At 40.4% G+C, this 12,157-nt stretch overlaps 1 protein-coding gene across 2 annotated transcripts; it reads right to left on the bottom strand.

Annotated features, from left to right (window-relative positions):
* Nucleotides 1-2,587: 2,587 nt before the first annotated feature.
* On the bottom strand, nt 2,588-9,121 carry sh3gl2a (SH3 domain containing GRB2 like 2a, endophilin A1). Of its 2 annotated transcripts, XM_034537787.1 has the most exons (9): nt 9,098-9,121; nt 8,459-8,531; nt 7,314-7,457; nt 6,896-7,029; nt 6,635-6,793; nt 5,616-5,719; nt 5,307-5,422; nt 4,470-4,481; nt 2,588-2,784 (listed from the first exon to the last, which is right to left on the bottom strand). In XM_034537787.1, the coding sequence occupies exons 1-9, from the start codon at nt 9,104-9,106 to the stop codon at nt 2,588-2,590; spliced, it is 948 nt and encodes a 315-aa protein (XP_034393678.1). In that variant the 5' UTR covers nt 9,107-9,121. The 2 variants fall into 2 exon arrangements, with proteins under 2 accessions (XP_034393678.1, XP_034393671.1); XM_034537780.1 differs by lacking the exon at nt 4,470-4,481 and having other exon boundaries at nt 5,295-5,422.
* Nucleotides 9,122-12,157: the final 3,036 nt, after the last annotated feature.

The raw sequence follows: 12,157 nt of genomic DNA, 5'->3' as shown, positions 1-12,157 counted from the left end.
ATTTGAACATGTTTTAAGTATGCTTAGAGTTGTAGTAGTGACTTTGATAGTGTTGCAGCAACATTATATTAATTTAATTATATATTTCACATGTAGCTTGTGTCTAAATCATTTTGAAAAGTCGTTATTTTTCACAACAGCTTTGTTAAAATCAAGAGGCGTGTGTATCTATGAACAGAAAGTGGGCGGGGCAATATCTATTTCTTTGTATTTATTTGAATAAATTACATTGACTTATCACATTTTTTCTTTACATCAAGCATACAGTCTTAGAATCCAGTGCAAGAATAAAATAAAACAAAAACAAATAAAACAAAAACAATCCAAAGACAATCATGTGCAGCACAGAGAATCCCTCCTTTCACATTGCTTTTGGATAATATACTGTGTATATACATCTATACTGTATGTGTATACTCTTGTCACAGTTACAAAAATAAGATACGTTACTGTGGATGCGCGATTATACACACAAGGTGAAAACAAAACACAGAAAAGCTGTACAGTCCTCATTGAGGGCAAAGATACACACAATTGTTAAAAAAAAGTGAGAAAAGGAATCGTTTCGCTTTTAAAAAATAAATTAATGACCTTTATCATTATTCTGCGTCAGCCAACAAGTATACTGTCCGTTAAAGTTGTGCTTCCCTTTGAAAAAAACACTTAATATGGGTATCAGTTGATATTGCATCATTTATTGTAATTCTACTTAATATAATGAATTGGTCCTTTCATTAAAGATTCAGCCGTGTTTGATTTAATGTGGAACACTGTCAGAGACGGTATATCTTACATACCTCAGCGTCAGAGGTCTTCTGCAACCCCGTCCCTGTGCATAACATGTACTGTATGCAAACCCAAACCCCGCCCCCAAAGTACACGCACAACATTACTACAAGATGGGTGAAAAATAGTGTCAACTGCTGCACAGAATATTTTGCAGTAGGGTTAATACTTTATTGACATCACAGAGAATCAAACCCCAGGGATAACGTGTGCCTGAAAGCACCTCACTGCTCAGCTGACTAAAAATGTACTGTGATAACTAATTATCAGTACATAAATTAAACATTAAATCTCACACAATACTGCATACTACCATATAGTTGGTGAGAGATAATTAAACAATGTATATAATCTTGCATTTTTTTCTGAGGACTTAAATGACATGAATAGGGTAAAACCTGCAGCTTTTAGTCTATATTCTGTTTTTTTTATTTTTATTTTTTTATGTAGGTTGCATCATTCCAATGATTAGAACATTACCACCAAGATGCGCAAACAATCTCATTCCATTCAGCCATTTGTTTGTGCACTCCTGGCTAGGTCTAATTGCTCCTTAATCAATAGCTCATAGACAGCTACATTACAGAGTACCAATCGGACTAGTAGGGATGCAGCAACAAAAGCTAAACCTTTGGCTGCAGAGGAAACAGTTGCCCCAATGAGCAGTTAAGTCCTACAAGTTATTATATCACAATACATCAACCATTTGTCACACAAGCTGCTGATAAAATACACGTTGGAGGATTGGAACTTATGCACCATAGTTTTCTTACATCACTTCAAACAGTTTAAACTGCACGTCTTGTTTTTGCAAATCATTTCATCACTCCACTAATCACTGGCTCAGATAGGTAATGTCACATATTAAGAATACAGTTCCACCCGTCCTGATTAAAATACCAAAGAACTACAGATTGCAAAGCTTCGTCCGGTTACGTCGAAACAGATTTACTGACACCGTGCTGTCGGAAAAATCTTGAAGCTAAAATTGGAGTTGACTGGTTTTTGCAGGTCATTTTGGTATTTAAATCACATATGACCAATCACGTGCACATGTTGATATGTATCAAATAAACATAGGATGGGTAATCTTGGTTGTTAGTTATCAACTAGATGACACTAGTCTACCATTTTTGTTAAAACTATGATGAGTTAAAAAGGTGAAGACATCCTTTGGACAGAATTGTGGACGCCGAGAGACGACAACCATTAAAAAAGAGGAATATTCAAACAAAACAAAATCAGCTCAACATATTTTGTTATAAGTTAAAACGTTAAACATTTGAAACCATGCTTGACCTAGAGTCTCTAATAAACATGAAGCACGTGGACCAATTTTGTTGTCCTAGTATGTGAGAGAAAAGTTTCTATCTACTGTAGAGGTTTCCACAAAGTACAGTGAATGAGAGAAAAGCGTGATTTTGCAAAGCTGCTCTGATAAACTCACAAAATTATGACGGACTGACAGCCAACTCAAACCAAGACAGAAGCCGGGACAGTAATGGATAAAATGACTATGGAAGCCTGAATGCACCTCCTGGGATAAGGGGGAAGCAACGACATACACGCAGATTATTCCTCATTACAAGTTTTTTACGCTCAATTGGTGCATACTTGCTTTAAGTCGTCATCAATCTTCATTTGTTATGGTGTTGTTGCTGTTTTGACTCCTTTAAAGCAGAGTACTGGTGGTTGTTAGGTATTTTAAGGAAAAGGTTACTGGGAATACCGGGGTGGGGTAGGTGGGTTGGGGGGGCTCTGTTTAGTCACCTTCGCAGACTCCGCTGGTAGTGGTGACGTCCTAGTGGGGCAGCGGCACCAGGATATCCACATAGTTGATGGGGAAGAAGCCAGAGTTGCCGTGCAGCATCCCCTCATACCAGTTGTCATCGATCTTATTGGTCAGGGTGATGATATCGCCTTCCTTGAAGCCTAGCTCACCTTCGTTCTCTGGGTCAAAATCGTACAGTGCACGGCAGCAGGGCTGGTCCAAGGGGGCTGGAGAAAACAGTCGGGGAGACAAGAGAAGAGAAACAGAGATGGATCTGAGACTAGAGGTAAGAGATAAGATGCTGTATATAGATTAGAGACGTTGTGATTGCGTGTGAAAGGCTCACCTGGAGACCTGGCTGAAAGGGTGGAAGAAGAGGAAGATGCAGAGAGGAGGAGACGAAGCAAAAGAGAGACACAAAACAGGAGCATCAGTTACCAGAACACAATAATGAATCATATCATGGTTATAGGAATAGTTATACATTTGAGATTTATGCTCATTATCTTTCTCGCTTAAAGGTAGATGGTATAGGAGGATTGATACAACTCTCATATCGGTCTGTTAAGGCTACAGCCAGCAAGCTAGTGTAGCATTAGGACTGGAATCAGTAGAAAACACTGTGTGGGAGACGCAGTGAAGCGGCTCTGTGTGCTGCTCTTAAACAGACGTACCAAACCAACCGGTTAGTCTTCATCCTTCAAGCGTTCTCTCTCAAAATGTATGTTTGATAAAGCATACATCTTCCCTTAGTGCTGCTTGTCTAAGTTTGCTTTTTGAGTGAGTGATGGACTCATTGTTGCCCCTTGTGGCTGTTGGGGGGAAAACAGCTATGTGGCTGCATTTCTCATCAACTATCATGCAGCACGCAGAGGATGAGACGTCACCAACAGGGCGGTGGGCTTTTCTAAAGTTCACTAAATAACATCTTTTGTTTTCATATAACTCAATTGTAAAAATGACAATTTACAATTTTAAGGGGACTCTTTTTTTTAGGGTGCGCTGGCACTTTTTTGAATTCAATACATCACTGCTCCTGGCCAAAAACTAGTGCAGCACATAACACTAATCAATTTGTGAGTTTTAGGTGCTTTAGTCCCTTGGATGGACACAGCCTTAGCTGTTTCCCCCTGTTTTCAGTCTTTATGATATGGTGGCTGCAGCTTCATGTTTAGCATCCAGATACAAAAGTTGTATTATTATTCGTATCAAACTCAGAGCGAATATGATAGTAAATACATTTCCATAATACCAAACAATTCCTTTCACAATATAAGAATGATGAAGAAAAAAAAAAGGGGACAAAGGAGAAACCAGGGGTTAAACAGTACAGAAACAGCCCTGCAGACGAGAACAAAAATACACTTCAAAAAAAAAAATAAAGAAGGACCAAAAATGAGAGTGATAGAGAGACATTGCATCTCTTCCCCAGTCATCCTTGCTCACCTGGAGATCTTGCTGCAAAGGGAAAAGGAGAAAACAAAAAGGTGAAGCGTTTACTTGCATTGCTCGAGATGGATAAATGATGAACTGATGGGCATGTGCAGCAGGCGGAGGAATGAAAAGGTCAATAAACAAAACAAGAAGAAACACAAGTCGGAGAATGAATTGAAAGAGAGGCCGACAGACGGACAAAGAAAGAAACAGGAGGGTAAGACCGATCAGAAGATTGACAAGCGAACAAAACAGAAACAGCCAATGCTCGTCTGCTGCTAAGCTTTTCTTTGTTACTGGAGGTCGGGCCTTCTTTGAACAGTGAGCGGACGGCACTTGTTTTTCTGTTGTTAATTTGTATTATTGACTGCAACAATTTTCTTATGGCAAAGACAAACACAATGAGAGATGGACACAAAATGACAAAGTGGTAGACGAGATATTGTTGTATCTCTCTGGGGATTCACTTGTGTCTCACCTGGAGACCTTGCTGCAAAGAGGGAAGAGAAAACAACACCAGGGGGAGGCGGGGGAGGGAAAGTAGAAGTGGATGTGAGGGTTTTTTTTTCTTTATGTGAATGAAGGATGGGTGTTGAAGAAACAAATTGGTGAGAATACAAGTTTGACCTGGCTCACCTGGAGACCTCGCCCCTGGAAGAATGAACACAAATCACAAAAGGGGAAAGAGAAGAGCGCATAGTTGTATTGATTAGTTCTGGTTGGAGCGATGTTCTGTTCGGTACACGTAATAACTGAAATGTTGGGAACTGAAAGAGCTGGGAAAAAGAAAGCAATTAGCAAACATCGTGAATTCTCAAATATCTGCTTTTTATACTTAATTAATGAAAGCACTGCTTTTATTTTACGTGTGCAATATTCTATAACAAACAAATCATGCATCTCTTCTGCTATTTAGAAGCACCTTTGGATTGGTCTTCTTTCGTCTATTTTGTATGAACATTGTTTTGTTTTCTTCTCCGCCAGCTGTACGCAATGAGGGGAGGTTATGTGTTTGGTTGTGTGTATGACTATGTGCCTCTGCAATGCATTACAATTACATACATTTATTTCTCACCCACCATTATCAGTTTGGCCTTTTATTTGAGAATTTATAGTACAAATTAAAAACAAAGAAAGGGTTGTTAAAAGAAATAAGAATAAATAGAAATTAGCCCAGAAACGTTCCTTTACAAAAAAAAGACACAGCTTCGAAACAGAAACTCATGAGATTTGAGACACTACAGTGAATTCACAGTTCCGGGACTAGTTTCTGGACATGTTTCTGAGCAATGAGCAAGTGTACTCCGGGTCCCACCTGGAGAGCGGGCGCTGTGGATGCCTCCATTGTGGTTCTCACTGATGGAGAAGTCCAGAGACGTACGTGGTTTAGGAGCGAACTCTTTCCTCGGTTTGACAGTAGTGTCTCTTATCCTGCAACAAAACAGAATCCCCACCATTAACAAATAATAGAGATTAAAATGGCCACAGTGTATTTCTGAAGCAATGCTGCAAACAAAACAAACATCAGTTCACGACAACAAAATACTATGTGTTATTGTTAGAACATCCATTGTTATTAGTATGCTAAAATAACAATCGGTGAAACAGGAGAGTGAGTACTGACCGTTCGTCGATCTTACTGGAGAGCTGTGTGAGGATCTCAGTCGCGCGACTGTGGTACTCCACCTGAGCGTGGACCAGTGCAGCGAGCTGGCTCACCTGTTCAATCTGTTAAAGATGTCTGCGGTTACTCATCGACACAATCACTGCTGGTACACATCACCTATTAAGATGATTGTTACTGACACCTGGACTCAAATTCCCTCAAACTCAGGTGCTGAAAGTAATGGAACAGTTTGCTCTTTGGGGATTTACGGGATGACTGGTAGACTGTTGAAAGCACACACAGGACTGAGATCAGTTCATTTATGACCTTGGAAACAGCAGTTGGACAAAACAATCTTGCAGCAAGGTGCATTAGCAGCTGTTCTGGAGCTTTCAATGCCATCTCCATTGAGTGATTGTGATGGAATATCTTTAAGCCATTTAACATGGACAAGAAGTCCTTGAAATGCTCATTAAACTGGACAAATGTCATGTGCTGAGGTAGATTGTGTGATTTGATAGAAAGCTCCAGAGCAGCTTGTAACGGACCTTGTGGTAAACTGGCTCAACTAATGTTCCTGATGGTTTTAAAACTGTATTTGTTTTTTATGGACACTTGGGGTCCAAAAACTTTACAATGTCAGTTTATAAATGATTGTTATGATATACAATGTCACACATTATGCAAACAAATTGAAGTAAACAAATATTTCCACATCCAGTAGACACAGAATCATGTTTCAGTCCACCTGGTGAATATCAGACCCACATTTAGTCAATTTTCTGCTCTGTTTTTCTTTTGATCAAATGATTACATGTTATCATTTGATCAATTGTTTGTATAGAAAACAAGAATAGGGTGATGCCCCCCCGTGATGGTTTGCATGGTTTGCAGAAGACAAAAGGACAAAGGGAATAGTAGAGGTTGTGGCCATCGCGACTCAACAAAACATCCAAAACAATTTTTTTTAAAAGCCAGCTGTGTCAACGTTGAATGCAAATTATGCAATTAAAAATAATGCAAAAAATAATCCTTACATCACTCTCCAACAGGTTGAACATGCTCAGCTCGGCAATCTCCTTGGAGTCGTCAAATTTCTCGAGTGCCTGTTTGAGCTCGTCGTCTGTCACTTTGCCCTGACGTTTCTTCTTATAGTCAAAGTCCAGACGGCGACCCTCCATTTTCTTCAGGTGATGCTGCAAAAGAGCGACCGGAGAGTAAAGATGAATCTTTGACCAAGAAATTACTGGTTGCATTTCAATTTTTTTGGGTTGTTCATCCACGTTCTGCACTCGTACCTGAATCTCCTTGAGATCTTTTTCGTGGAGGTTCTGCATTGGATCAATAAAGTTCTGCTTGACCTCCATGTCCAGAGCGTCCTTAACCTCTCCAAGCTCACGCATGGCTTCCCCAGCATCAATCAGAGCAATGCCTGGACAGGTAAAGACACATTTAGACCCAAAAACTAAAAAACATGTCAGCGTAAAATATGAAAAATAAAAAGGTTCATCTGCAGTAACATCATCTTATTAGAATACACATCAGATTTTGAAGACAGGGTGTTCTCTTTAATACCTTCACGGTCTGAAAAATAGTCTCATGCATTTTTTAGAACATTGCGTCCTTGAGGGAATAAAATGATTCCACTTAGTTCTTTTGAAGCATGCATCACAACAGTGTTCTTCTGTTTCTGCGAGGAGCTTCAATGCGGCTCACCAAAGTTGGACTCCTCTCCGAGCTCCCTGCCAAACCTCTGCATGGACTCTCCCAGGATGGCCTCGGTCTGCGTGTAGCCGGGTCCCTTCTCCTGTCCCCGCATACGTGACATGGAGTTAATCATGCTCATCTTGGCTCTGGTTGCTGTGAAGGCAAAGCACTAATGAAAGCAAGCACCACTGGGTCCACGATTAGGCCACGTTTTGAAACAATGCCTGACGCGCCAGATTGAGGAACAAATACAATTGTAATTTGTTGTTTACAGATGATGTCGAGTTTTATTTTCTTCTTCTCAAAACGTTTTATTTCATTGCTTCGAAACAGATTCCAGAGTAACTGGACGGGCGGCTGAAGGAGAGTACGTTAAAATATTCAGTTGCTCTACTTGGAGACGTTCAAAGGTTTAAAAGGCCAATGAGCATCCATAAGCCACTAGTGTGGATTTCAGTCATAAAATGCAAAACTGTGATACAAAACTAGCTGTCCAATGTTTTACTTTAAATGAACTAATTCACTGGATTCAGTCTGTTAGTCCAGTTGGTGACTTTTTCTTGGTGTCTGACCGCCAGTCCAGCTGCAATTTTCCCTCTCACATTCCCACCTGATTGTCCAGATTATTAGATTTTTCCCTAACAATGCGACATGCTGCTCGGTTTAATAAACTCAAAGCAGAATCATGTGATCAATCAATTACACCTGCTGAGCTGAATTAGGCAGGTCCTGAAACATTTCCCCCGAACGTTAGCAGAGAAGCTCTTTAATTCATATAGGAATAATAATAGGAAACCCTATTAGTAGTGCGAGATAAACATCATGTCAACGTATATATTAGAGATAACAATGATATCCCAGAGAAGAAGAAAGATATTCTTTACAATAACGTACTGAAAAAAAATATTCACATAGTGGTTGCATTGATTCAACAAGGCATTTATTATTGCATTGTTGATCATATAAAGTGTGTATGTATAGGTGTAAAATGTGTATGCAACTATGTATATATAATGTGTGCGGGTGCATAAATGCTACATAGTATATAAAAAATATATATTTGTCTTTAAGTATTTTAACATTGACTCCTGGGAGACAAGCCTGCAAGTAAACAATACGTCACATCTTCATCTTTCACAGCTGGTTTATGTCACCTGGGTTCGGCTGCAGATACTCAGTCGTCTTGGTCATGATGTCCAGCACTGCCCGAGCAGTGGTGTCCATCTTCTGTAAACCACAACGTAAACAACAGAGAGAGGGAGACAGAAATGATGAACAAGATGTGGATAGAAACAAAAATTAGGTAACGACTGAAAGATTGTGGGAGAGGATGAGATGAACATAACAGTGATGGAATAATTAATGCGTTCCGTACAGAAATAAAAAACAAGATAAGAGAAAGTGTTGCTTTGTTCTTCAGTGTGGGGAGCGAGAGACGTGCGGAGCTGAGAGCTGGCCACGATATTCTTGATTAGTGGGATGTGGCTCGCCAGCTCCCAACAGCTCTGCTTCTCTTTCTGCAGCACACAGGAACCACGAACACATGAACACACTTGATGGCATGTAAATACACACATGCACTATCATGCGCTGATGCTCAAAATACGCAAGCCCTCACATGTACATGCATGTATTTAGTATGGCTCACATCATGAAAAAACAGAAATATGTTATTCAGGGCACCAATGTTTTCAGGAAAGAATCCACGCACGCACGCTTCATTACAATTAAACTAATAATAAGCTAAAGCACTGATTTTCATAAAGGTGATAAATAAAAGAGTTCAGACTCGCCTTTTCCATTTCAGTGAAGTCCTCATCGAGCTTTGTTCCTTCTGCACCTCCAACTTTCTCACTCACTTTCTGCAAAACAAACAAAGACAAACATGTTGAGGTTCAAAGCTTTTGTCAGCTTGAAAGAATTATGGTGCATCGTTTGCAAATGCGAACATAAGAAATGCTGCAAATTCATCAGTGATGTATTCCAGAAAGGTCAGTCCATTTCTGCAATGCTCAACGTGAAGCTCATCAATGAAATGACACAAAATAAAGACCTCTGCAAAAACATATTCGAGAGAGCATCTTCAAAAGTATGTTTTGCACAAAAGAAATCCCACCGATTAGAAATTGGTACAATTTTCTTTCTCAGCCTGCATTTGTCAAAATGGAGTTGTTTATACCGTTATATAATAAACTGCAGCCTGCCCCATAGGTCTAGCAGGAACTAGTCAGATGCTTCTCTGCAGTAAATTACATATTCTGTAATTAGATTTCTGCAACATCAGGGTCTCTATGAAGATAAAGTAAAACACTCAACGCACGGATATCGGCTCGACCTTGTGCCTCACACAACAGAGAACCCATTTCATTAATGATCATACTGCGATGTGAGCCTCACCTCTCACTGCAGCAACACCGGTGCTCATGGGCAACAACGCCAGGAGTTTGTAACTGATCTTCCCATCAGTGTTAAAAGTCTTAAACGGATTAGAATTGAGTATTAATGTGTTATAAACGTCTGTCACGTGTCTGTAGAACTGACGGCTTTCAGTGGCCACACTTTTTAAAAGATTGAGACCCATTAAAATTAAACAGTGTCTGCTCCAAACACCATGTTGCAATGCGTCTTTTAAATTGTGCGTAGGTCACACGCAGAGGGATTTTTCTCTTACAGCTAAAAACAGACATATTTGGACCTACATTGTTCATGCACATACACGCTTGTCTCTCAATCTAGTCTGTTCGACGTGACAGTGTCAGGCTCACTGACCTCCAATGCAGAGCGTCTCCATCACTGCTGCAGACCGTGGCAGCAGTAATGGAGAGGAAGAGATAAAGTATGGGCAGCAACAAGCTAGGAGCGTTGGCCCTTATAGCTTGAGACATGGCACAGAGCCACGTACACAGACATAAACACAGAAAATAACTGCTTTGGGCTCCTGTCCCTCTCTTGTAATGTTTCCAGCTCTGCAGCCATCCAGCTCCAGTCTGTGATGTAACCAGATGGCTCGAGGGGGCAGCAATCTGACACAACGAGGCCAGACGAGGCCCTCAGAGGATGGACTGAGGGAGGGGAAAAAGACTTCAGGGAACGTCACGGCGCATGACTAAAGAAACCATGAAAGCTATAAGGTCAGTGGAGGAAGTCTTTCCTCGAGTATGAGACTGAATCCCCACACGATACATTTAATTATTTTATATATAATAATGATAATAATAATAATTATTAATTGTTTTGAGCATCAAATCCCAATCCTGTTTCTATCACATCAGAAATTTTGCAAAAACAAATACATGTTATTTTATTTGAACTTTTAGAGACGCAGGAACTATTGTTTATGCTTTTATCCCCTCGTGCCTGCCTGAGCCGCTCCTCTCGTCTTCATCCCAAAAACTTTGAATGGTCTACAGATTGTCTGGAGATTAGCTGCTAGTCTTTTAACAAGAACCAATAGGAGCACATCCCATCTGTTTTAGCCTCTTTACATTGGCTCCCCATTTGCTTTAAGGTTGATTAAGATCTTAGTGATTACCTTTAAGGCTCTTCATGAACTAGCTCCACACTATATTTTAGAACTCTAAATCCCTTATGAACCTTTGCATAGTATGAGATCCACAGGCAGTCGTCTTATGTCTCTTCCATAGTCCAGGCTGAAAACTCAAGGCAACATAGCTTTTGTGGTCCGGCTCTGAGGCTCTGGAAGGACCTGCCCGAGAAGTCTCTTCTTAAACCATATTTTTTTATTAGAACGCATATGCAGGTTTTATCCGAGCTGTGTGTATATTTTATTGGATTGGATTGAATTTCTCAATCTTCTCCCTGTGAAGCACTTTGCACTTTGTTTTGATAAGTGGTCTATAAATCAAGTTTATTATTCTTTTCTTGGCATGAATCATCTCATTTCAAACCATACAAAGATCCTTAAATAGGGAAGATGCAGCAATTAAGCGAGTAAAATGTGTAAAACACACAAAGGGTGATCTGTGACTGAGAGCGAGGGAAGGAGGGAGGTTATATGTGTTTATGCAGCGCAAGGCTTTCTGAGGATTGGTGCTATGAGTCATCTTAGCAAAAGTGTTCTCTGATCCCACTTCTGACAATGCAACACACACACACACACACACACACACACACACACACACACACACACACTTCTTCAGTCATTAACTTCATCTACACATCACTAAAATGCCTTAAAATCCTCCTTGAGTTGGTTGCCATGGAGACAGGCTTGGATTACCAGGTACAGTGTGTACTGTGCGTCTCAGCATCGGTAACTTCCTGTAGTTTCTCTCACTCTTTGTACTCTCCTTTCTCTGTCAGCCTGATGATCAGAGACAAAATGGGGAAACGAGCCTTACGACAGCACCGCTTGGAAGACTTCGACAAGCTGTTAAAGATGGAGGCGTACGTGTCGAAAAAACGGCTGTAAAATAGCAACGTGTAGTGTAAATGTTCGACATGGCCCATGTTTATGTGTGTGTGTGCTTGCGAGCCGCAGCTGTGCCACCAAAAGCGATGCACGTAGCGACACTTCTGGTGTTCAACCAAGCCGTCTAATCGCATACTGTACTGTCCCAGATGACACCTGGGATACAGTGACCGGAGATACAGTACATTGGATTTATACCTGGTTTCAGACGTATATGTGACGTGGATATACAAAAAAAGATGGCCTCCCTTTAGATAGAAATGGGTATTTATATACCAAAACTGAGGCACATATGCATTACACCAAACACACACGCACACACACACACTAATGAATCATTGGAGCTGAGATACACGTATTGAGAAAGAGGAGGATAACATCAAAAGGAGGAAGCTCTACTCTTTTATTTTTCATGATATGT

The sequence above is a fragment of the Cyclopterus lumpus genome, chromosome 1, assembly GCF_009769545.1.
Source record: "Cyclopterus lumpus isolate fCycLum1 chromosome 1, fCycLum1.pri, whole genome shotgun sequence".
In the NCBI taxonomy this organism is placed as follows: domain Eukaryota; kingdom Metazoa; phylum Chordata; class Actinopteri; order Perciformes; family Cyclopteridae; genus Cyclopterus; species Cyclopterus lumpus.
Note: the sequence above shows the minus strand (reverse complement) of the source record. Positions and strands in the feature narration are given on the sequence as shown.

Excerpts from the sequence above, each read along its gene's own strand:
- sh3gl2a (XM_034537780.1), bottom strand. Across the intron at positions 7,458-8,458 it reads GTATCTGCAGCCGAACCCAG|CAACCAGAGCCAAGATGAGC; the intron begins GTGACATAAACC and ends TTGCCTTCACAG. Across the intron at positions 2,785-5,294 it reads CTCTCCAGGTGGGACCCGGA|CCCCCTTGGACCAGCCCTGC; the intron begins GTACACTTGCTC and ends TGTTTTCTCCAG.